The sequence below is a fragment of the Apodemus sylvaticus genome, chromosome 1 (genome assembly GCF_947179515.1).
Source record: "Apodemus sylvaticus chromosome 1, mApoSyl1.1, whole genome shotgun sequence".
NCBI lineage: Eukaryota > Metazoa > Chordata > Mammalia > Rodentia > Muridae > Apodemus > Apodemus sylvaticus.
In genome coordinates this window covers 92,665,767-92,692,090 of record NC_067472.1, presented here as the reverse complement: position 1 = coordinate 92,692,090, position 26,324 = coordinate 92,665,767, and the positions used below count along the sequence as shown (strand labels likewise).

Genomic DNA, 26,324 nt, shown 5'->3' with positions numbered 1-26,324 from the left:
GCTGAGGATATACCCTAGTGGTTAGAGTGCTTATACAGTATGTATGAGGCCCAAGGCTCAATCCCTAGATCTGGAGCTAAAGATCTAACTAATATGATCAAACTTAAAAAGCAAGGATCTATTACATCAAACCTAATCAATACTACCACAGTGTGAAATTTATGCACAAAACTTGCAAATTTATCTAAATATTCTAATGAATTCAAGTTTACATGGAAGACGGGTTCCTAAGGATTGAATAGGAATTTAAGGGCTCAGTTTTGTACGACTTATTATAGAAAGCATTAAATTGGAGCTTAGCCTTTCAAAGGATTAGAATCTGTGACCATCATGGTGGGGAAGATGGCAGCTGGGAGGCATCCATGGTGCTGAAGCGGTATATAATAGCTTATAACTGATCCACAAGCACCAGGCAGGCAAGCAGGGGGCGTAGGGAGGTGGGAAGAAAGAAGGGAAGGAGGGCCTAACAAGATAAGAGAGAGGGTGAAAGAGAGAATGTCAGGGATGAGAGAAATTACTGGGAATGGCATAGGCTTTTGAAACCTCAAGGCCCACACAGTGACACACTTCCTCCAATCCATACTTCCTAATCTTTCCTAGTTCTACCAACTGTGGACCAAGCATTTAAATACATGAGTCTATAAGGGCTATTCCCATTCAAACCATTAAAAAAAAAAATCAAAATCACAGTCATAACATTTTTTAAAAGATTACATCAGAACTGAAAGAAAATATCTGGAATATCCTTAAAAAGGAAAAATTAAATGAAAAGAAAATCAGATATTAAAGAAATCAGTATTCATGCAGTGTCTAGGTTCCTAAGAAAAGAGAGGGGAATAAGACAACAAAACTTCAGAAGCCACTGACACAGTAACATTCATATCAGAAAACTGTTAACACACAAACTCTATCTACAGTGTGACTGGTGTTCATTTATCGATAATGACCTTATAAAGCAGAGAGACTTAGCACAAATACACATGGCAGCAGTAACTGTTAGTTTGAGGTGCTATCTTACTTATTTTGAATACTTCCCTGAACTAACTTCTTTCTCTTAATGTTACAGAAAAAACCTTTCTGAACAGTGTTCCTATTTTCTAATGTCTCAACTCATTTGAAGCCCCATTTTTCTGAGTTTTCTAAGAACCTTAAAAGAATACTTTACAGCTATTTGCTTCATTTAAAATACTGTGTATATCTTTAATAAGCTCAAGGTGAAATCAGACCAAGGATCTTTTTACTGTCAGAAAATAAAATAAAATAAAAATTACATTTTTATTTAACTCCTTTAGACAGTCCTCTTTTTTGAAGAAATTTATAGTATGAAACATGTTAATGATTTCTATGGTCGAGTTCCTAACAGAACTTTTTAATTAATTAAAAAACAAAGTATATATGAAATACCGTGTAACCAAACTATGCTATAGAAGACCATCACAGAATGTCCATAATTTTTAGAATGTATCTTATATAACAGAACATTTAACAACTCTGGGAGTCATTTTAAATGTGCATGTGATATACGTGTGTGTGTATATGTGTGTGTATGTGTTTGCATATGTGCATATATATTCATATTTGGCTAAATAAGAAATGCCTAAAACATTTTCTTTTAGAAAAATAACATTTCATCTATATGCTTTTCTGTGCTTATCAAATTTATATAATGAATATGTATCACTTTCATAATAGAACAAGCAGTATTATCAGAAAAGAACCAGCAGAGCCTAAGTATTCTACAAAGTGTAAGGAAGATTAACCTTGAAGTTGTCCTTTTATAATTTAATTATAGTAACAAGCTTATAAAATAAGGTCTAGCTTCCAAGACCCCCAATATCAGATTAAATATTATATATACATATATATGTACATAGATAAAATTCAATAATATACGTAATATATTCACACATACATGTATATAGATAGACAAACAGATATATATGTATCAAGATAATTGAATGATCATTCATATTTTTAAGAGACTAGGTAGAAAAGTAAATAAGGGATGTTGAAATAAGGAAAGGATGATACAACTATTTACATTAAAATAAAATAATTTTAATATTCTGAATATACCAAAAGTCCCTATAAAATAATTGGTAATAAAGGCAGAATAAAATTTACTAACATTTTAAATTGTGCTAAAATTTCCAAATCAAGTAAGTACTGTCACTTATGAAGAATATCATAGCCAAGAGCACTCACCCTGGTTTACAGTTTTTTTTTATCTAGGTTAACATTAAATTACACTAACCCAAAAATAGTGCCTGGTGATCTCTTTCAGTAGCAGCATTTAGTTTTTCTATTCACATCCTGTAGACTAGACAGTCACCCAGTCTGGGCTTCCCTCATTCAAACAAATTCAGTCTTGTAAAAAATTACTACATATTAGCAGTTTCATTCATCTTTAATTCATTCCAAAGCAAAATCTCCTTAATTCCATTTTTAGGTAATTATTTCATTTTTCTATCTTGAATTTTACTTTCGATGTATAAAACTGCTTCAAAATTTGTTTCCCTAGCCAAGTTTTGCATTCATAAAATATAATACTAAATATAATGCATTCTCAAGTTACAAGAAATAACAAAGCACCAAACCCATGAAAACAATACTGACATACTTCATTTATTTTAAATGTGCCATTAAACTGATATCAGAAGTACGATCTTTTACATTTAGAAATGTAAATGACTATTATAAAACAAAGGCCAGCATTTCTCTCTCTACCTCTCATATTCGTTCTTGTATATACTTATAACCCAGAGATAGCATGTAAAAAATGAATACACACCTTCCTTTAGTATATGCCAGTGTAGACACACAAAAACAAGAAAAAAAATTTGAAATCAGAGTGTAAAGGGACTCGGCTTTTTCAAACAATGCAGCACTGAAAGCCAGGTCAGCATCCTTGGGCATTACTAGGAAACTTTAGTTCATCTGGTTTTTCCATCATCCTCAAGATTCTTCTGAACAGTCAGAAAATCTTCCAGTCTCCTCCTACCTCACCTGTCCACAGACTTCCTTTAGCTTTTCTCTCTCTACTGTGTAATCCTGCTTTTGCAGATATTTAAGCTTTAAATGTTCAGAGATTCAACCCCCTCTAAATATTAATTCAGCTCATTTTCTCACAGACACTGACTCAGCCGTGTGGGTTGTACAGCACTGACGTTTCTAACCAAACAGCATCGTGTGAGCTGTGATCATCCCACTTCTCCATTCCTGAACAGTGATTGGATATTGTAATTGATAGGCAGGTGGAAGAAAACGCAGGAGATGAGGGCTTAGAGATATGTAGACATGTTGCCAAATGCCATCTGTAAAGCTAATTCCAGCTCTGACAGCTTGCCAGGTTTTAGGAACTAGAATGCAGATAACTCCTTCCTTTCAGTATCAGTGTATCCCTTGTAGACAGTAAGCTCTTTTAAACCACAAGGAAAATACCTGCAACCTAAGGATCCACCCAACTATTCTTTTAAGAACCAAACTTTCCTATTCTAAATTGCTACTGGAACTATTAAAGGGAAACTGGAAAGCATGCTTTTCATGTTATGTCCAAAAAATGAACATGCATGCTTCTGGGTGAAAATGAAACCTTGCGGCAAAGTCTGAGAGTGGATGCATATATACATTTATCTTTAGAAACCTAAGCAGACTGCAGACAGCAGTTTTTACATAGTCATACTGTATTAAATCCAAGAGCTTTTAGTGTGTCTTTTAGTCAGACATTTTAACATTACACAAAAGAGGTGTTAAAGTCTTTTTTTTTTTGAATAGTAAAAGATCTCTAATTTGTAATTTTAAAAAAAGCTGTCATATTTTGAGCCAAGTATACTTCAACTGAAATCACTGTTAACAATTTCAGCAAGCTAGGAAGTTCCTCTACATACATATCAACTATACTAGTTACATATATGCATGTGACATAGAAGCAAAGCTCACTGAATTTAACCTAACTTATTTGTACACAAACTGTAGGTCCACCATAGCATAACCGCATTAAAAAAAAAAAGAGCGGAAATTGTATATATGCATGCAATTAACAGCTGGTGAAAAAAAATAGCCATGAATTTGAAGGAGTCTGGGGAGAGAGACGTGGGAGGGTTTGAAGGGAGGAAAAGGAAGAGAGAATAGTTTTAATTAAATTATAATCTCAAAAACAAGCAAAAAAAATGTATTACCTATAAATCATGATTACTGCACCAAGCCATTGACTATCAACAAGTCAGTACACTTAACAGACTAATATTATCACTTTTATAAACCCACACTTATTTGATTAAAGCCAATGAAGGCAGAGGGGCATTAAAATAAAGTATAAGACTATTAAAAATATACATAAAATATAGCGCACTTAACAGGACAATCTTTACATTACCTCCTAAAATTTCATGAGGAAGACTATGCTCACTTATTTACTATTAATAAATTGCCAGTCTTGCTTGAGGCAACAACATACCTAAATTAAAATTGTATTTCTTTATGCCCAGTCTCCCTGTTCTAGAGATAGGCTTATAAGCAGATGCCTATGGAAATTTGCAAAAATACTGATTTTCTCATTCCCTTTTGGTGAAGAATGGCTAGAGCTACACATCCAACTTGTGGTCATGAGGAAAGTCAGACCAATCAGAGTATTCTGACCCTGATAGAAATTAAGCAACTAAGATGCACCAGGTATCTCTTAACCTCTATATTTGAATACTAAAAACAAAACAAAACAAAACCCCACTTTAAAAGACTAGGGCTTTTACTCAAATATCGAATACTTAAAAGTGTGTGTGTGTGTGTGTGTGTGTAAAAGGGAGTGAAAGGTAGAGACAGAGTTTCAAAATATCAGCCATGAATTAGTAACCAGTATACCTGGTCTCTCTGTAATGATAAATTATTAAAATTTTAAAAAGAAAATTAATGAGAGTCCTATCTATAAATTAGAGCTTTGTGATTACATGCTGGATAGTCTTGGACAAGACTATTAACCTTGGTTTTTTTTTAATCTATCTAATGGAAAACAGTAGCACTATTCAAAGCTGCTTCCTCAGATCCAGGCCAGGTAATCTCCTGAAGGTCTGGCTAGACAAACCCCTTATTCACTCTAATGCTTTAAGCGCCTCAGGACTAGTCATCTTATTTATTTCCCACTAACTCAAGCTGACAATAGCCCTTCCCCAGAACTTCATTTTACAAGTCAAGGTCATGATTTATTGGGTCCTACAATTTTCTAATTAGTTTATATATATGAATATTCACATATTCTGTAATAGTGCCCACAGCATCCTAACATACTTTGAATATCTTCCTGAAATGAAGGCAGATTTTTTGTTTTGTTTTGTTTTGAAAACCATACAATTCTTTCTTTAAAGTGTCTTAAGTAAAATTTCTAAAAAAACACAGGACAAAGTAAGATGTTCTTACTTGGGCATATTTTACATATATGGAGCTTAATATAAATCCACTCAGAAGGTTTCCTGGCCTTTTCCTTAACATTTAAAAGCATTATTTATGTGTATGTATGTGTATCTGCATAAGTCTATGTGCATGCACATGCAGGTGTCCTCAGAAGCCAGGGGACAGGAGATCCCTGGGATTGCAGTTGAAAGCAGCTATGAGCTGCCAGTTGTAGGTGCTAAGAACTGAAGCCAGGCAGGTCCTCCTCTCTTGAGTCCCCAGTAACATTTTGTCATGGTTTTGAAGACAGGTTCTCATGTAGCCCCAGCTAACCTTGATCTCCTGGTCCTCTTGACTTTACTCTCAAATGCCAGGACTATAAGCAAACACTACCACACCCTGCTTAAAAGAAATTTAAACTATTTTTTCTTCTTCTTCCTCCTCCCCCAGGCAAAGCAGAGTCTCAGTTTATAGTTCTGAGTGGCCTTGAACTCAGAGAGATCTGCCTGCTCCTGCCTCCTGGGTGTTGCCCAGCCTTACAGCTTACCCCAAAATAGCACTAAAAAGTTGCTAATGAAAAGCATAGTAGCAAAATTTGTTTTTAACATATACAAAGCCCTGGGCTCAATTCCCAACACCACAAAAAAATTTAAAAATATAGATATTAAAGATACAGAAATAAAAAAGGTTTCTGAAATGAAAACATCACTACCATAAAAGTTCCCACTGAATGCATGAAGCCTTACTAAAAGCAAACAATGACATTTCTACCCCTGTTACTTCATTAAATAATGCACAATTTAGTGTACATCAGCAGGAACATATCAAGAGTTAGAAAGCATAACGCAAAATTCACTTGAAATTTATATATATACAATATGGTATAGCTAGCTATAATCCCACACAGTAATAAAACTAACGTATCTTTAAAGCCTCCCAAATAGGGACAAGATAATTATCTAGGAAATAAACAAGAGTCTTATTTGAAGGATACACACACAGAGAATAAAACAAACCAAAAAATATTTACACTGTGTCCCACATACTTGTAAATTAAGAAATCAAGATCAATTTGAGACAACACATGAAATTTTACAATATATGTAAGTATCTTCTCAGGAGAGTTAGGAAGTACCAATCAATCACTCATAATTTCTAAATATTTACATTAAGTATTCAAATCAATTTTCTTCATTTTTTAGTATTACAAAAAGGATTTCAAAGTTATGGTATTATTTTCAAGAAAGCATGTATTTGTTATCAGTAATCAAAAGAATTTTCTAATTTGAGTAATTTACACTTTCAGTAATATCTTCTACATGATAGTTATATAGCAAAATTCTTTATGAAAACATGCTTACATACCTGTGATATGTGGAATTTATTAGCTGTCAGTTAACCTTATTAAAATATCAAATTACAAAGTATTCTAAATGATGCATTTACCACAGTACAAAATCAAAGTTAAAAAAATAACATACTGATAAACATGAACTTTTGAGATCAATTTCATTTCATGCATCAAACTCAAAATGAACCAGTAGAGGTATGCAAAGATGACTTTCCCATTTGATCAGTATGCCCACAGAACACATTTTGCATACTTAAAGATGTACTGAAGCAAGTACTAACACAAACATAAAACTGTCAACTTAAACCAGCACACATAATATATTTTAAAAAAGAAAACTTCTATTAGACAGTTTCAAGTACCTAAGAACTAACCTAACTTGCCAGAATTCCAAACTGATCACATTTTAACACCTATTTATTGAGACAACTAAAATGTTAACATAATCTAGAGACAAAAGTATTCAAAGAAACAAAAATACTGAAAAACTAAATGTTTCTCTAAAAGCTATTTTAGGAGAAACACACATGCACAGTGCTTTGTAAATGAGGCCACATCCTGACGGACTTCCCACAGTCAAATGAAGCAGTGGTTTTTATAATCAGGCTGTTGAACAGAGCTTTGATATGGGAAATATATATTTTTTCTACCTACCTTGAATGTTTATAAAGTTTACGAGGTCTACTATGCAATTTCCGATCCCAGTTCTCTGGATCACTGGAGTTACTGTCATAGGGATGAGGCCGTCCTGCCATCCCACTTCAAGTTTCCTCACACTACTGCTCTGAAAGCACACATGTAGCACCCATAACCTACATAAAAGAGTAGTGTTGACCTTTAAATCTATTCCATGCAGAATAAAACAGCCATAGAATTTCATATACTAGAGATTACTGTGGTGTACTTGTGGATCACAAAACGCTAAACATCAAATGTCACAAATCAGATTAAAATAAACCCCAGAAATCTTTCAAATGTACTTTCCACCTGATATATTTACTACCCCTGTGTAACAGTTTAATAATACAGCACTTACATTGAGTAAATATACATCAATGATTATCTAAGTAACTTGTGCTATCAAATATCAATCAGTATCCCCCAAAACAGAAACAATCCATAGAATGATTATTTTACATAAAATTTCAGTTGGAATATTTCTTAATTGCCAAAAGTTAAGATGCTTACAAAGCAATTTTTTTCCCTCCTCCATGGATTAAATTCAGGACCTAGTGGAGGCTAGTCATGTGCTCCACCCCTAAGCTACATCCCTCAGTGTCACAAAACATCTCAGGACCAAATAACAATGTTATTATTTCCTTAACCAAATTGATGCTAACAGAAAGTTAATTTTTACTGACAAATGTGTGTATACAGTTATCCTGTTTCTTTACAGTGGAATTACCACAAAATGCCTTATCAATAAAACCTATCAAATATTTTCTCATATATATGAGGCTTATGACTACTAAATCTACCAAAGTTATAAAGAAACTCCAATAGCTTTACATACTACCTTAACTAAGCATTTAAAAAGTATATCCAGATTTAATACTTCCAATCATGTTGCAAGAGTGGCATTATAATCTCATATATAGAACAAAACAACCTCAGAATTTTGGTAATTTTGCTGAAGTTCATAATGTTGATCAGCTGTAGGATTACAAAAACAATGAGAATTTGGTATATAAAATAGTCCTGGTCTTGAAAACAGATCAGATTTTACTTCCAGGGATTGTAAAACCTTCACACATTTCCCACACAACCACCAACACCACTATAAAACCAAATGATAAATAAATGTTTAGCTAAATTATGCAAGTCTAACTAGAACCAGGTTTTCTGACACTGGCTCTAGCATTCTTTCTCTACACTCATTTCTGACCTGGATTTGATAGAGAACTTGTTCACAAAAGTCAAAGACAGGGCCAGTGAGATGGTTCCTTATGTAAAGTACAGGTTCAAGCCTTGCAGCCGGATGGGTAGAAAGGACTCTGAAGACTGTTCTCAGACCTCCACAAGCATGAGGTAGCACGTGGTGACTCACACACACTACTACTACTACCAGTAATAATGATTTAAGTAAAAGACAAATATCAAAATTGGGAAAACACCTTCCTGAGTTTTATATGGTTTAATCATCTTGATCTCTCATATCAGTAGGAATCATCTGTATGCACCAAGTTAAAAAAAATCTGAAGTCATCCTTGAGTTCTCACTTTCCCCTATCAAATCTACTTCAAAACTTTCTTGATTCCTTCTTTTCCTTTTCAACCATAAAGCTGCTGCTGCCTTCATTCTGAACCAACCTTTTCGCCTCTCAATAACCCTCTTGGTTAATCTCCTTACCACCATTTAATGGCACATTTGCTCCAATGAAATTAAAAAACAAAAACAAACAAATCTTTTTAAAAATGTTTAGTGGCTCTCCAATTCCTATACCTAAACTGCTTATAAAAAGTTCCTTCAAAAATTGGCACTTGAATCCCAAATATCCAATGTCAGAGTAGACAAACTAAAGTGTACTATTGTTGATGCTTCAAAAGCAATTATTGGAGTGCTCAAAAGAATTTCTAGAAAATACATCACTGTTCATATTTAGAGACAACAAAAATAGTCTATGTTCCAAATAACTTAGAAATACTCTATTACAGAAGCTGGACCTATTGGTTAGATCTGTACACATCTTTTAGGAGACTAACAAGTGTCAACTGAGAGAAAGGTGATTCAATTACTTCTACATTCCTATCTCTTGGATATTGTTATGGAAGCAAAATGCAATAATAAACTTCAAAGACAACTCTAACACAGTAAATATGTTCCCTGGAACACTACTTCCAGATAATATGAATTAATGACAATGACGCACAGAAGAACATTAAAACAACAACAACAACAATAAAAAGTGTAAGGAGACAACTTACTGTTATCACTAGGTATCAGGAAGCTAACAAGTTCTTGTTTCCTTCTATTTAAAACAATAAACAACCCTACTTTATCTTGTTTGTATATTATGAAGAAATTTTAGAGCTAAGATCAAAATCCAATTTAACCAAAGCCCCATGATCTTTTCCAATGTACTCAGCTGCATATACAAAAATTAATGTTTGTTCCTTATTACCAGCAGATGTCCCTTTAAACCTCAGTCTTCTTGTGTCTAGTGTATTCTTTCTTTGTAGGCTCAGTTTAGATAGGTTGCTACACAAGAGCTTTTCTATTTATCTGAAATTGTGTGTGTGTGTGTGTGTGTGTGTGTGTGTGTGTGTGTTGCGCGCACGCGCACATGTGGAGGTCAAAGGTCAATGTGGATTGGCTTCAATTGTTCTCTACCTCATCTTTTGAGACAGTTTTTCACTGTATTCACTGACAGGATAGACTGACAGGTCAATGAAAATCCAGCTTCTCCAGTAAGTACCTCCCGCACTAGTGTTATAGCCACATGCCCCCATACCTGCCATTTCACATGTGTACCAGAGAATTCAGGTCCTCATGCTTACACAGCAGGAAACTACCAATTAGGACATCTCCCCAGTGCCTACTTTTGTCCTTCAAACTAGAAATTAAAGTGTACTGATTATTAGAAAGATCTTTTGAGCAGGAGTAATAATGAAGGCTGTAGGTAATGGTGCTCTGGGAGTCATGTAATAAAAGGAGGAAACTGGATCCCTACAAGCAATCTTGAGACCTCTACACACACATACACAATAAACAAATGGAAATCCAAGGAACAAAAATGATTTTTTTCTAAATGTAGCTGGCTAAGCTTCTTTATAGAAAGCAACAATTTAAAACTGAAAAGACTATTTTTAAAAGCCTGTTTAAAATGGGTTGGAGAATGGCTCAGTGGCTAAGAGCATTGGTTAGATTCCTAGCACCAACTTGTCAGCAATAGATCACAAGCTTCTGTAACTTTAGTTCCAGGGGATCAATGTCCTTTTCTGGCTCCATGACACCAAGCACCCAAGTGTTACACAGACATACATGCAGGCAAAACATTCATACACATACATTTTCTAAAAATTAAGCCTATTGCCAGGCAGTGGTGGTGCACGCCTTTAATCCCAGCGCTCAGGAGGCAGAGGCAGGCAGATTTCTGAGTTCAAAGCCAGCCTAGTCTACAGAGAGAGTTCCAGGACAGCCAGGGCTACAGAGTGAAACCCTGTCTCGAAAAACCAAACCAAATAAAATAAAATAAAATAAAATAAATAAAATAAAATAAAATAATAAAATAAAATAAAATAAAATAAAAAAATAAATAAATAAATAAAAAATAAAAAAAATTAAGCCTAGAAAATTATTAAGCCTTTAAAACTAGAAAATCTCAAAATCAAATCACAGTGAAAAGAACAGACCCTGAGTTCAGTTACAAGATTTTCTGCTTAGATTCTTCTATTTCACTCTCAAATAGGGTAAATAAACACCAAGAAGCCATACAGCTCAACATGGAAGAGAAAAATCTCAACACTGCAAGTACAAATAGAAATTTAAAGCATAAATACTGAAAATTGGGGGAGAAACATGAAAAGGTAAAGACCCCAAATCTGAGCATAAACTTGCCTGGATCACTGATTTTTAAATTCTACATCAGGGGAGATAGACACTGGATAATCCCAATAATCTGCCCCCCCCCCCAAATGTAGAGCACAGAAGAATCTCCACTAGGAAGAATCTACCCTCGAAAGTTATATAACACAAAATCTATAATTTAATGTTTATTAATTCTGTATTCCTTAATCATATATAACACAAGCAGCAGAAAACTGAAGCTGTTACTGTTAGGATGTTAATGAACAGAGACCACTAGAAAATAGGCTGGAAACAAAGTGTTTTTATCCCACTCACCAACTCTAACCCCCAAAGGACACAGAAAGGGTAAATTAAAAAAAAAAAATCTGACTATAATCTTTGTTCAAATTCTTAGCTAACATCAAATGACAATAGGTACAGGAAGAAATTCCTTCCAGACTTGCTCCCAGATATGAAGTCAATGAGAAGCTTTAAAAGGGAAGAACTGGTCTGACAGAGCTGCTATACAGTGCAGTGCTATAAGTCTGCCTGACTTCAGGCTAAATAGTAGTCCTTAGAACAATAAACAACAATCCCTATGAGAATAAGTAACAGCCAAATTTCAACTAAAAATTGTAGCATGCCAAGAAACATGACAATAAAGAGGATCTGATAAAAAAAAAAAAAAAAAAAAAAACAAAAAACAAAACAAAACAAAACAAAAAAACCCCGACTCCATGTGGACCCAGATGTTGGGTTACCAAATTTCAAAGGACTCTTTATGAATATATTCAAACAAAGGCCCATAAATCCAAAGATCTGAAAGAAGAATCTTGTTGAGTAATGAAAAGGAATCTCCGGAGCTAAATGACAAGTATCAAAAAGTAAAATGAAAAAAATCAGCTTGAGCTAAAAGGAATACTAAAAGGAATACTAAAATGAGAAATTAGACAGTATAAGAGCAGATGGCAAAGAGAAATGAGCAGAGCTGCAAAGAGCTAGGGGACATCTAATAACACACTTAATACATTAAGTATTTGAAGCCACTACTATCACACAACATGAATTATTATTAAAAGCTTTAGAGAAGCCAGATTTAAAAGAATGTCTGAAAATATCAGGTAGAAGTTAAAGTAGAAATTTATTTTCCATTGTATTCTTTCCTACAGAATTGAAGAGGAAGGGAGGAAGGGAGAAATGGGGAATGCAGGAGAGACAGGAGGAAATGAGGCAGAGGATGAGATAAGTGAACAAAGTAATTTTAATACAAAAATCTATGAAGTAGTACTTTGGGTGTTGGGAAAATAACTCAGTTCAGGCCTGAGGATCTGAGTTCAATCCCTAAAACCCCATTAAACAATTACTTGTGTATAATCTTAGTGCAAGGAGCTCTCTGGGCTTATTGGCCATCCAGTGTAACCTGATAGAGTTGCAGGCTGAGAGAGGTTGCCTTACAAGACTATTAACTGTGTCCTGTGGAGTGACCCCCAACTTTGAATGCCATCTTCCACATACACAGTGCATGCACACACAAAATATATAGCTTGGAGGCTGAGGGTATAACTCAGTGGAGCATTTCTTGTCCTGCATAAAATCCTAACTTTGATCCCTAGCACTGTAAAAATAAACTCTTATTTTGATTGCAACAAGTCAGAAAAGAATTTTTCTTATTTGAATTTGAATTGAAATTGAATAAATTCTCAATTTGATATTTGAAAGGGCTTCTGTGTGAAGTAAACAACCATCTTTGAGGGATATTGGGAAAACCTAGGGCTACTTGATATCTTTAAAAATATTTTCAGAGGATTTATACTTATTTTCCTCCCTACATATCTATCTGTATTTCTATCTGAACTGAGCTATTTTCCCAACACCCAAAGTACTACTTCATAGATTTTTGTATTAAAATTACTTTGTTCACTTATCTCATCCTCTGTCTCATTTCCTCCCATCTCTCCTGCATTCCCCATTTCTCCCTTTCTCCCTTCCTCTTTATTTTGCTTTTTCTTTTTCTTTTTTTTTTCTTGATAGGGTCTTGCTATGAATCCCAGGCAAGCCTCGTACTGGGAAATCATGCTTCAATCTTCGAACTTCTGAGGCTGTATCTATTCCTCATAGGCCAGCTTGTGTTCCCCTTCTGTGTGTATCTAAGCATGCACTTCACTCATTTCTTTTTTCTGAGACAGGGTTTCTCAGTGTAGCCCTGGCTGTCCTGGAACTCACTCTGTAGACCAGGCTGGCCTCGAACTGAGAAATTCACCTGCCTCTGCCTCTCAAGTGCTGGGATTAAAGGTGTGCGCCATAACTGCCCGACTTCACTCATTTCTTAATCAAGGTATTAATACATTTAAAAATTGTTCCTTTCTTGTTTTGACCAGCACAATAAATGTTTAAAGTTCCTTCTGAATTCCAAGTATTTCCAAACATCTGCTTAACATGTTTAGCTTGTTTATAACTAAATGAACAACAAATCCTATGTAGTTATTTATAACTTTTTTAACTCACTAAAAAGTACAATTTTAGGTTAAAATATCACTTTGTTTTCTATATGATTCTATTTTTTCTTCTTACTATATCCAAAGAATTAAACCTTCAAAACCAGAAATATTTTAAAATCAAAGCAAACCAGCTTGACATGGGATTAACAGAGAAAATTCCTAGAAGGTACTGAAATACTTATATTATATTCAACTCTAAGAAGCGGCAGGCTCTCAATAACTTACACATCGTTTTCTTTCATGATGCTTTTCCAAGGCTATGTAGTTTTCAGCCTATTAATGCAGCTTCATTTTGACCTGTTTATTACTTCCCTCACAACTTTCATTCCTTTTGTATTCTTTGCTCGTCTAGAAAGTGTCAAGATGTAAGTTCTAGATTAGAGTGCTCCTCAACAGAAAGAACTATATGAAAACAAAAAGGTTTTAATCTGTGATGTCTAAAACATAGCCATGGAGCTATTATGAAATGTGGCTACTACAACCTTCCTATATACTAGAAAGAAACTGGGAATGAAACAGGTAAGCAACCTTATGTAGAAGAAAAATAGTCCTCTATGTTTCATCTTTTAACAAAACTCAACTCCAGTGAGTCAGACCTTAATGAAGACCCGAAATTCTGAAACTATTAGAGAGAAGTATAGGGGAAAATGGTCCAAGATAAAAGCACAGGCAAGTATACTTTCAGTTCTAATTATGATTCCAGCCACTCAGGAAATAATGCCAACTGAAAAATGGGACCACATAAAATTTAAAAATTTCTACAAAGAATGGAAGCAGTCAATCCAGGGGACATAGCCTACAGAACGAAGAAAATCTCTGCTACCTATATATCTGACAGAAGGTTAGTATCTAGAGGAACAAAGAAGCCTAAGCAAGAAACACAACAACCTGGCTATGAAATAAATGTACAGACAGTTCTATTCCACTAGCCACGACAGGAATACAAATCAAAACCACACTGAGAGTCTATCTAACCCAGACAGAATGACAGTCATAAAGAAAACAGAGAACACCAAATGCTGGTGAGGATGTTGACAAACAGAAATTCTTACTACTATTAGAAATGTAAACTAGTTCAGTCACCATGGATGGCACAATGAAGGTTCTTAAAAAAAACAAAACAAAACAAAACCAAAACAGACCTACCAGATGATCCAAGTCAGACCATTCCTGGTTATTTACTCAAAAGACTCCGAGTCAAAGTATTACAATACTTATATATTAATGTGTCTATAATAATCAAATTATAGAATTGACCCAGTGTCCAACAACAGAAAAAAAGACTAAGAAAATGTGATCTACTTATACACAATGGATATATACTTTTGGTCATAAAGGAGCTGTGTGGTTTCCAAGAAAATGGATTCAACCTGAGGTCAAATATGTTTTCTCTCATTTGTGGTTCCTAGTTTTTATAGAGATAAATAAAATTATGTATAGATATTTGACATTAAAATAGAGGTAAAACTGTCTAAGGAAACAAAAGGGACAGGGAGGAGGGAAAGCCAAGAAAAACAAGGGTAGGTAGGGTAGGTATGGAGGTATCTGTTAAATGTACAGTTTATGCACGCGCACACGCGCACACACACACACACACACACACACACACACACACACACACACACACACTATTTTCCTAAATAAGTGCTAAGAAATAGTTTAGTCGCTAAGACCACTTGCTGGTCTTTTAGAGAACCTGGTTTCCATTCCCAGCAGTTATACAGCAGCTCACAACCATCTGTAACTTCAGTTGCAGGAGATTCAGCACCCTTTCCTGGCATCCATTGATACCAGGCACACATACAATGCACTCAGATACATCTAGACAAAACATTCATGCATAAAACAATTTTTAGAAAATTAAAAGGGGGGAAAAGATAGTGTGTGGTTTTTTTATTTTTAATTTCTTTTTAATTTATATTTTATATATTGGTTTTTGGAGAAAGGTTTTTGTGATGGCTCTGGTTGTCCTGGAACTCATCATATTAACCTTGAACTCCGAGATCTTCCTGCCTCCACTTTCCCAGTCCTGAGATGAAGGGTGTGCACCACCACTATTCAGCGAGTCTGTTTATTTTTTTTTTTCACTTTATTTTTGAGACAGGGTCTCTATGCAACTCACCATGTAGACCAGACTGGCCTTAAACTCACAAGATCCTTTTGCTTCTGCCACCTCAGTGATAAGATTTGGTACGTGGCACCACACCTGGCTCAAAAAGATAGTGTCTACTTCAACTGAAGAATGTAGTTTGGTTTCTCTAGACAAAGTATCACCATGTAATCTAGGTTAGCTTTACACTTACTATGTAGCTCAAGCTAGCACTGATCTCAGTGACTGGTCTGTCTCAGTCTCTTGGGTACACAGATTCCAGACCTATGCCACCAGACATAAATGAAGTGGATTTTTAACTCTCTCTTAAAAATAATTTAAATAGCCACATGTGCCTATGTTATAGCTATTTCTTTGGGGTTTGACATGGCCATCATGTTCTTGAAGTTGAGCAGCTGTAATAACCAGGAAGGCTAGTAACTACTGGATTTGCCAATACAGAAGCAAAATATTACAGCCTTTTTCATAAAAGAAGCTATTTTCCTCTTCATTTTAAACAATCAGAAAGTTGTCTTGGGACAAAATACTTTATAATAGAAAAACGCTCTTTAGATATCTTTATAACTTAGGAATCTGGGCAGTGTCCCATTTTGAGAATAAACAATTTTTTTTATATTCAAAGACCTTTAAATTAAGATTGATTTCAGTAACTTGCTTTAGCATCTATTACATAGCCAATTAAAGCTATGATCCATACACCTCTACAGTCAAATTTGGTATTTTTTTCAATTATACTATACCATCTCTCAGATTTAATACGTAACTCATCAAAATGTCAGACTCAGCTAGTACAAATTAGAGGCATTTCAAAACAGTAAAAGATAAAAAGATGACAGATAAGAGTCTAAAACAGAGCTGAGGACTTGCTTTCCTAAAATTCCAGAAATAAAAAAGTTCAAAATAAAACATTTAAAAAAAACAAACAAACAAGGAAAAACAATGGGTAAACACTGATTTTTCTGAATAAAAAAACAAAATCACTAAGATTCACATTTAAAATAAAAAACAAACAAATGAAAAACTTCTGAGCCTTGGGAGCTAAAGAGATGGCTACCTGGTTAAAACGTACTTAATAATACAATCATGAGGACCAGAATTTGGATCCCAGTACCCACATAAGCCAGGCATCCAACAATCACCTTTAAGTCCAGCTCAAAAGAATGGGGTATCCAAGAATGAGGTGCCCTTTTCTGTCTTCCAAATGTGTATCAGTGCACAGACATGTGTATATACACTCAGACACACATAATTAAAGTAAATCTTTAAAAAAAAAAAAAGCTAACAACAATCTTTCAAGGCAAAGAATTTTAGTATAAGAAACAAGAATGTACAACCAGTAGCCATATGCTAAAGTTTTTAGCAAAGACCCACTAAAGAAATCAGGAACTGGAACTGAGACTACAGACTTCCAAGAATCATCCAACTAGATGACATAAAAAGCTAAGTGGCAAACTATAAATTTTATAACATAAAATAAAGGGTTGGTTTTAAACATAAAATTTATACCCACACCCACCCCAAAATGATCAAAAGTGGGAATAGAAGAAATTTTAAATCAGCTGTTTAACTTATCAATGTTTTTGTTCGGTGATAACCAAAGTATCTGAATGATAACCAATGGTAACTTAAGTATTGGAAAAATGAATGCTCAAGCTTACGAGATAAACTTTTAAAGTAGTTATATATTCTTTTTTTTTTAATTTTTTTAATTCGATATAATTTATTTGCATTTCAAATGATTTCCCCTTTTCTAGCCCTATTCTAACACAATTATTCAAACAAAGTTTGTAGAATAAATTTTTCATCAAAGCATTTCATAAGAAATGTTTCAAAGTTCTCATCAAACAATTTCAAAATTAATAGCTATTTAAGGCTACTGTTAAATAGTATCATTCACTTGGGATGCATAGATACCTTTAATATCGCAGCTTTTACCTTGTAATGTGTTCTTAGCTCAACTAACATAAAGCATAAATATAACTCAGATATCCTACCATAGCAGTATTAAATATATAGTAAGAATTTATAAAAAAAAAAAAGAAAAATGAAAAAAATCATGCAGTAAAAGTCCAATATAAACAGAAGTTTTAGTGTCTCCTTCCTACTGCATGATAAACATTTTTCACATACCTCATAAAGTAGTATATTTAGTCCACTAGAGAGGGCACTGGAACAAAACACTCAGCAAGCTTTCTATCTACCTTATAGGGTCAGCCTTCCAATTACTAGGTATAACTTACTACCTTAATCAAAAGGAGGTTTTGATCCATGTTTGCTTCAGTTTTCTCTTCCAACTTTTTAGAGCATTAATTAAAGTAATTTTGTCTATTATATAGTCCCACTAGTCTCTAATAACTAAATATTGTCTTTTAAAGGAGAAACTAGTAAGGCAGGAGAACTTAAAAAGACTGAAGAGTATCCTCAGTTAACTATCATACAGGAAGTTACAGGATTCTATAAGCAGTTGTACATGGCTAAGGGATGCAGCTTAACAAAAGAGCCTGTTAGCATGTCAAAGCACAAGGCCAAGCCTGGGTTTGACCCTCAGCACTGAAACACTGAAAAAGCACACATATATAACACACATATAGCCTCTAAATGAATAAATGAAAAGTTTAAAGAAACAGACACCACCATTTGCTTTCTAGACATTAGAAAACTAAATTCAAGCCCATATTAGGTAAAACAAACTGCCTTGAATGAAATAATTACTTTAAAAATAAGTCAGCACTTTGTATGCCTGTCCAAAACTGAGAAAAATCTTTAAAATTCTTTGTTGCAAAAACGTTTATCTACAATTCTTTCTTAGGTAACTGAGCTTTAAAGTTTATTCTTACAGGGGATGGAGGGCAGACAAGAGGGTTTAGTGGACAAAGGTGCTTGTACTGCAAGCTTGATGACCTGAGTTCAACCCTCGAACCCAAGTGAAGGAGGAAGAAGAGTACCAATTTCACATATTATCCTGATCTTCACATATGCTCTGTAGTATGTTCATCCTCTAGAACCCATTACCACCCACCCATCAACAATAACAGCAATTTTTAAATTACTTTTAGGCTGGCATTTAATATAGTCTGCAAAGAAAAAAATCCAGAATGTTCTACTCACTACAAATAATAATAATCAAATATCTTAAAGTGGAAAATAAAATAATTTAATTAATAAATGCTTTGGTTTTAGAAAATTCTAATAGATAATTTTCAAAATACTCACCCCCTTTTTTTTTCTACCTGGCATTCAAATTATATAGACTAACAAATACCAGAAAATGAATACCAACATTGAAAACAAGTAGGGCTTCCTATTGTTCGATGTTTATCAGAATAAAGAAAAAGGAAACTTTTGTAACTGCAGTAGAAGAATTATACTGTCAAAGCTATAAATAAAATTTTGCATGTGTCCTTTCTAAATGAGATCAGCAAATATGTACATAAGTGCTAAAAATTTATATTAATATACTGTTTTATTATTTACACATTTTAAAATACTCTTCCTTTATCTTTAAATCCCTAGCTATTATGTTCTATACACATTTTCATGTGAAGAAACAATTAAAGAGATTAAGTAACTTTATCATCAAAGAGCTAAAGTGAGCTTTAAACTCAAATCGTAATGACTCCAAATAACTCAAGAATAAAAATATGACAATTTTAAATTACCTTAAAAAATTATTCATAGTGTCTAGTCAAATAGTATTTTAATCAGTCATTCACTATGACAGACTCTCATCTTATACCCAGCCAAATACAAAATGTTAATTTTTTTATGTCTCTAAGTACTAATATATCATTTTTTTCATCTACAACAATAAAAATGAGTAGTTAACTTTCTGTATTCTCATGTTCAACACCTACAGATTTAACCAACTCAAGTTTATATAGTTTTTGTCAACTCAAGTTTATATAGTTTTTGTCATTAATCTCCAAATATAGTAGAACAACTATCTGCATAGATTTTACATTGAGTTAAGCACTAATTTATCTCAAAATGACTTAAGAGTATATAGAGGATTTATTGTGTATAGGTTATACAGAACTATTTCTCTATTTTATAGCAAGAGCTTATGCATCTAAGGACTTTATATTCATGGGGAGATTAGTACTAATCCTCCTTGGACTTTAAGGACATATAATCAGGTACATTACATTTCTAAATAGAATATTATTAAGTTATTAATAAATAAAGGTATCTTTGCCTTTACTGGCAAAGATAAAGCAATGATACCTCACGATCTTCAGAAATCTGTGACATAAGGTTGCAGATGTAACAAACTCTTTCCTCTTTATGTTTTACTATTTCAAAATTGGGTAAAGTAGCTATTAACCAAAATGCTTGGTATAACAAATGTTCCAGATTCTGGAGTTATTCAGATTTCACAATGCAATCACAGATTCACCTATTCTAATCCAAAAAATCTGGCAACCAAATACTCTATAGCTGTATTTAACTCACTACATTCCCACCACTTGTAAACTCATCACCCTTTTAATCTTTCTCTAGAGAGCATCTCTGAGTTCTAGTTTGTTACCTTCTTTGCAAAGAGGTTATCAGTTTCAAGGACCACAAAGTAAACCAGGAGGAAATAGTACAGATACTACAACATTAGCTTGATCCCTATTAAACATTCAATTAAAGAGAGAAAAACAAAACTCTAAAGTGAGTTGAGTATCCCTTATCTGAAATGCCTGGGCCCAAAAGTATTTCAGATTCCAGATTACTTGTGGATATTTTTTTTAAAGTTCTGGAATGTTTGCATATATGAATTAAATTATCCTGGACCCAACCAAGACTAAACACAAACTCATTTACATTTTACAAATAGTATATACACATACTCTAAAGGTAATTTTACACATGAAACAAACCTTTAGATTGGTGAATAAGTGGATGAGGCATTTCAGAGTTCAGATTTAAGATTAGGGGATGCCTAACTTGTAAAACTCTTCCTCTATAACAAACATCTGCAACTATCTCTTTCCCCACAGCCAGCCTCTGCCATAATTTTACTTCAGACCAACAAAGAAACAATAAAGGAGTTAGATAGATGAGGATTAAAAATATAACCCAAACCACTGGCCAAATTGTAAATCACTTCAATTGTAAATTACACTTACCCAGTTAGAAATGTAGATGTTCCATTTCCTTCTCCCTCACAGAGGTCCAGCCTGCTCAGATAAACCTACCATACAGATGAATATATTGAAAATGTATGTTCTAAGAAACAGGAGACCCAAAACCAGAACCAAAGGCACTGAGGAAAGTACATTCAACCCCTTCTTCAAATCCTCATTGGAAAAATAACTTCAGAGAGTAGAAGGAGTGGGGTGAAAGCTACTTGCAAACAAGCATTTCCTTCTTAAGAAGTCACCATTGAAACATGGGGGGAAATGACAGTCCACCCTCCTCACCCCCAACAACAACAAGACAATCTACACAAATATATGACAAATCCCTAAAACAAAAAAGTTACTAACCTGGGCATTTAGGAGCTTACAGAAACTGAATTGACTATCAGGGAGCCTGTATGGTCTAACCTAGGTCCTCTGTATGTTATAGTTGTACAGTTTGGTCTTGTGAGACTACTAACAGTAGGAGCAGGGGCTCTCTGATCCTTTTCTTTGCTTCCTTTTGGGACCCTTTTCCTCCTACTGGGTTGCTTTGTTCAGCTTAATACGAGGTATGTGCCTGTCTTGATATGCTATGTTTAGTTGATAGCCCTGGGAGCCCTGTCCTTTTCTGAAGGGAAATGGAGGAGGAGTGGAGAGGGTAAGTTGGGGCAAAGGAGCTAGGAGCAGTGAGGGAAATCAGTAACGATGCAATAAATGAAAATAATAAATAAAACAAAACATGGTTTTAAAACTCTCGGATAGGAATATTTTATAAACATAACACATCTCTCTTTTCACCTCTTGCTCTAGAGAGAAGCAGGGAACTGATGAATAGATACTAGTCTCACTGAACTTAAAAAGACTGGGCTAAACATAAGAAAATCTAATATGACACCCCCCCCCCCAAAGTCCTGACTTAAAAAACAATATCCTTTGCAGTCTTCATACAAGTTATAATAAACTCAGTTGTGAAAGTCAGTCAATTTTAACAACTGCATGGTAACAAAGGAATATTTGGCTATTCCTTCTTCCTTTTTGAAACTCTGTTCCTTATCTGGCTTTCATGACTTTACCTCTAAGATAAAGACCCTAACTTTGCAAGATCCACCTCCTAGGACTTGGGTTTGACCTATAAACTCCCATTCCTCACAGCCCAAAAAAAGCTTGAGCAGATTATGTGATTAAAATACTCCCTACTAGTGCGCAAATGAGCTTTAATCCACAAGGTTCAATTCCATAAATGCCATTAAGTCATACTATGTATTAGACACAAAGTTTAATCAAAGTATCCATTCTTCTTACTAGAGAAAAGAATTTTCAATGGTTTCTGTGAAGAAGAGGCACAAGGAGGTCTGTTTCACATCACACTTCCTTTACCCCATTCCCAAGCTCCACACTCTCCCAGCGCACCAGGGATCTGTATTACCTCTGGTAAAAGTCAATACCCTGGGACACAATGTGGTAAGGAATAGCAATAGTAAGTATTCAAATCCTGAAATGGATTGTAGATGGTATCCTGGACTTAATTTTACATATTAGGTACAAGTATAATAAAGACCTTCTAAATACACTTAAGAGTATATATAAATATACTCTTAAGATACTTATAAATCAAATAATAAACACAAATTGATAAAGTTTTCATCAGTTATTCCCATAGTAAAATGTTAATATAGTCCCTCTTAAAGTAGATATTCCAAGGTTATCAGTAGATGCCTAAAACTGTGACGAGTACCAAATGAGTCCTTATGTATACATACCTATGGGAAACTTTACTAGTTAGGCACAGTAACAGTAATTAACAGTAAGACAGAAAAATTATAATATACCCTAGTAAAATGTTTCTGTGACTAGAGTTACACATCTTAACAACCGGAACATGATTTTTTTCTTTACTTATAAAGTTAGGAACATTCACTTTTCTCACACACAAGCAGCATATTATGGCTTCTTGTTAACATAGACAAATTAGTAACAGCACTACTTTTGTACTGTGGGCCATCATTAAATAAGGGTTCTTAACACACTATAAATTATCAGTCAGTCTGATAAATTTCTACTAAAGTGGCAGATGAATGGGAGCATATCCTGGTCAGATTCACTGGAAAAAAAGTGGTTTATATTCCAGGCAGGGCAGTGTGAGAAACATGGTTTTATCATTGAACTTGGAATAGTATGCAATTTAAGGCTTATGAGCTTCTTATTTATGGATTTTTTCCATTTAATGATTTCAAACCAGTAATAAACTACAAAAAACAAAAGTGCAGAAAGACAATGAGAGACTACTTTAGAAATTATCTATTTAATATGTAGCCCTGTATTTAAAGGGCACTAAACTATCTATTCATTTTATTAAGAGTTGACATTTTTACAATTTTTAAGAGTTAATTTTTATTAAGAGTTAAGAGTTTACATTTTCTCAAATTCATAATTCCAAACTGACAGAGTTGACTTAAGCTTGTTTCTAGTTATAAAATTAATTCTGGCCTGTACACAGCTTCCTAAACCAAGATGTAAAACAGCTCTAAAATACTCTTTTATGTTTAAAAAAATAAATAAATAAAAAAACTGGGTTTAGTTGGGTCACATGAAGGTATTTTTGTTTTACCTGTCAATATTTCAAAAATCAGGAAATCGTACTTAAAGATTTCTTTTAAGGCTGAAGACTGATTCCACATACATGTATACAATTAATCAGACCGACGTGGATACTGCGGCCTCAGACGACAGAAGCTCTCTCTGCATGGACAGCCAGCCTCATTGTTGTCTAGTACCTGATGGCATGGGATGTTACTCATTCTCATCTCTCTGAGAAACGCAGAGTATTTCCACTTCACTGGTATACTTCATGAGACCATTTAAAAGTAAAAGGCCATAAAAGCAGACCACAGTTCTTTGTGATTTCATTTAATAGTTAAAAAAAAATTACACAAGTCTTTGAAGAACAAAAAGAATGAAATAGAACAAAATTCAGACTGGTGGGAGGATAACATAGGAGGTAAAAAGCCTACCTAGAAGTTTGAATAGTGTGAAAAAATGTCTAACAACTCAAAGCATTGCTTGGAGCTTTCTGAACCCCATCGCTCTGGGCCCTAACCACACTCCATGTTTCTGAAGCTCCCTTCTTACCTTCTCTCCACCCCTAAGAATAAAGGCTGAAGACTAAGCTCTATGTTAGAGAAAATTAGTAAGCCTAAAATCTTCAAAATTAACTGTCCTGGGAAACTATGTTAACTCATCTTTATCTCCCATTTAGTAATTTTCCAAGTACTTTCTACTGCATTCTGCTTAATATTCAGTATCAGACCTTGGTTCAATGTCCAGGGTTGGGTTCTACATGGACGGTCCAGTAGAGAAACTTTTTCAGCCTCTACATTCACGTGTTTTATTATATCTTTTCGTCCAGTTTCTACAGTCTATTTCATTCAAAAGTCATCCCTAAACCCCCCTCTAAAAAGTTTTGATCAAATTTGGCTAGTGGAGCTAGAAAAGAGTGGGAGGCAGAGAAAGAAACCCAACTGCCAATCAACACAATGTACTGCTTCATTCAGATTGGTAACTTAAATAAAAAGCATGCAGACACTTAGACGGCTATAAAATAATTTCATATACTAAGTGCACAAAGTGTTAAACTTTTTAGCACGTTGTGGACTACAAATAACACTAAGAGGCCAAGACTCAAAATTTTAAAGAGAAAAAAAGAGAAATGGGAATCCGGGAAAGGCCAAGGTTAGGCACACTAGTCCACATTAACAAACTAAGTGAAATCTCAGCTCCTCTCAAGCCCATACCCCAAAATAAGGGGTGTCAGAGGGCTTGTGACTTACAGAGAAGAAATCAGAACCTTGTCTGGGCAAGTTTGGGGGGAACAAAGCTTTACCATTGGTGATATGGTTCCAGGATAAAACCACACAGCACATTACAGGTGTCTCATCCTCCACCCAAAGAGCGACTCCCCCGCCACCTTATCCCCAAACCAGAGCCTACTCACCGCCCTATTGTGATGCGCCGTCTTAGGGCTGTCGCTGCGGTGACCCAAAGAGGATAGGAAAGGGGCGGGGCACTGGCTTACTCTTGCCCTGGAAAGGAGGTTGGAAAGGAGGTGTGAGAAAATAGCCTTTTTCCCCTGGGGAAAGGCCTCCAGACTCCTAACCTAAAAAGCAGCACCCTTCTCCGCCTCTCCGGACCCGGTGCCCGAGCCGCCAGCCCCGAACACCGCGTCCCACGCTTCTGGAGCCGCCGCCAGCCTCCCGGACCCCGGTCACCAGCAGCCAGCCTCGCCCTCGGCTTCCACTGCAAACTCAGTCGCCCGCACCCGGCCCGCTCCAACCTGCCGGCCCCCGAGACGTCCGCCGAGGGTCGAGGAGAAGGGCTACGACGAGGGAGAGCGACGCTACGCTTCCTCCGCCTACTCAACCGGATCCCTCCGGTGCTAGGTGTGAGGCGGCCGCTCCACCAGCTGTGCCTACTAGAGCCGCCCCGGCAGGTTGCAGGCCGGCTCCTTAGCTGCTTCTCGCGAGACTTCGCACTAGGAAGAGGGGAGGCGAGGCGACTTCTCGCGCGAAGGACGGAGCTCCTCCCACAGTGGGCGTGGTGCTGAGGCACGGGGGAGGCGGGGTAGCGTCTCGGGGTCTCAGCTAGCGGTGCTGTATCAGAGCTGCCCGGTAAGCGCTTTGCCGCGCAGTTAGCCAGGACTGGTCTCAGGCCACCTCCACACCCTTGAGCACACCCTCACTCCGCGCTTCCTGTCACCGTTAGGCAAAAGCCGGACAGCGTCTCCGGGCCAGCAAAAGCAGTGCTGCCTGCGAGACTTCTAGGAGTGCGTTTGTGTCCGCAGAGCGAACGTTCGGGTCGCCTAGGTCCGCGGGGTCCGCGAGCTGGTACAGACAGCACGAGGCGGTGGCAGGCGGTGATCCGGAGGTCGCCGCTCCCCTGCGGCCGCCGCTTGATTTGAAACGCTCTGCTTGGTTTGAACCGCTCTGCTGTTGGCGGGAACCCGTGCGCCAGCTGCCACGCCCCCGGTGGCGCCACCTCTGGAACGTGGAGAATGACCTGAATGGGATGAGTTCCTGTTGGGCAGAAGCTCGCCAAAGTAGCGTTCCTGCCCTTCAGGGTCACCGAACCCACCCTGTGCCTGGGGTGAGGCTCTAAAAGAGATGAAAAAGTGAGAAAGACACCTCCCTGGCTCTCAAAGCTCTCCCCTCCGGGGATTCAGACCCACAGAGGAACCTGCTGCCCAGAGTGAGTGAGCTGTAGGAACTGACCTGGATAATTTATTGAGAACTCCTCAGTGCTTTGCTCACTCCTCTCCGGAGGGTGGCAGAAGCTGAAAGATTGAGTTCCAGGTGTGTCTGGGCTAAAGTAGATCT

At 35.9% G+C, this 26,324-nt stretch overlaps 1 protein-coding gene across 4 annotated transcripts in view; it reads right to left on the bottom strand.

Moving 5' to 3' along the window:
• Positions 1 to 25,599, bottom strand: part of Btbd10 (BTB domain containing 10) — a 59,223-nt gene extending 33,624 nt beyond the window's left edge. The window contains exons 1-3 of one of the 4 annotated variants that reach the window (XM_052201024.1): positions 25,286 to 25,599; positions 24,947 to 25,034; positions 20,962 to 21,026 (exon numbers count right to left, since the gene is read on the bottom strand). Coding sequence is in view for 2 of the 4 variants with exons in the window: in XM_052201006.1 (XP_052056966.1) it covers positions 7,388 to 7,488 (101 nt within the window). In the remaining 2 variants the exon portion in view is untranslated. Of the gene's footprint in view, positions 1 to 7,387; positions 7,546 to 20,961; positions 21,027 to 24,946; positions 25,035 to 25,285 lie in introns of those variants that run through there. The other 3 variants (XM_052201006.1, XM_052201016.1, XM_052201023.1) reach the window with 3 other exon arrangements.
• Positions 25,600 to 26,324: the final 725 nt, after the last annotated feature.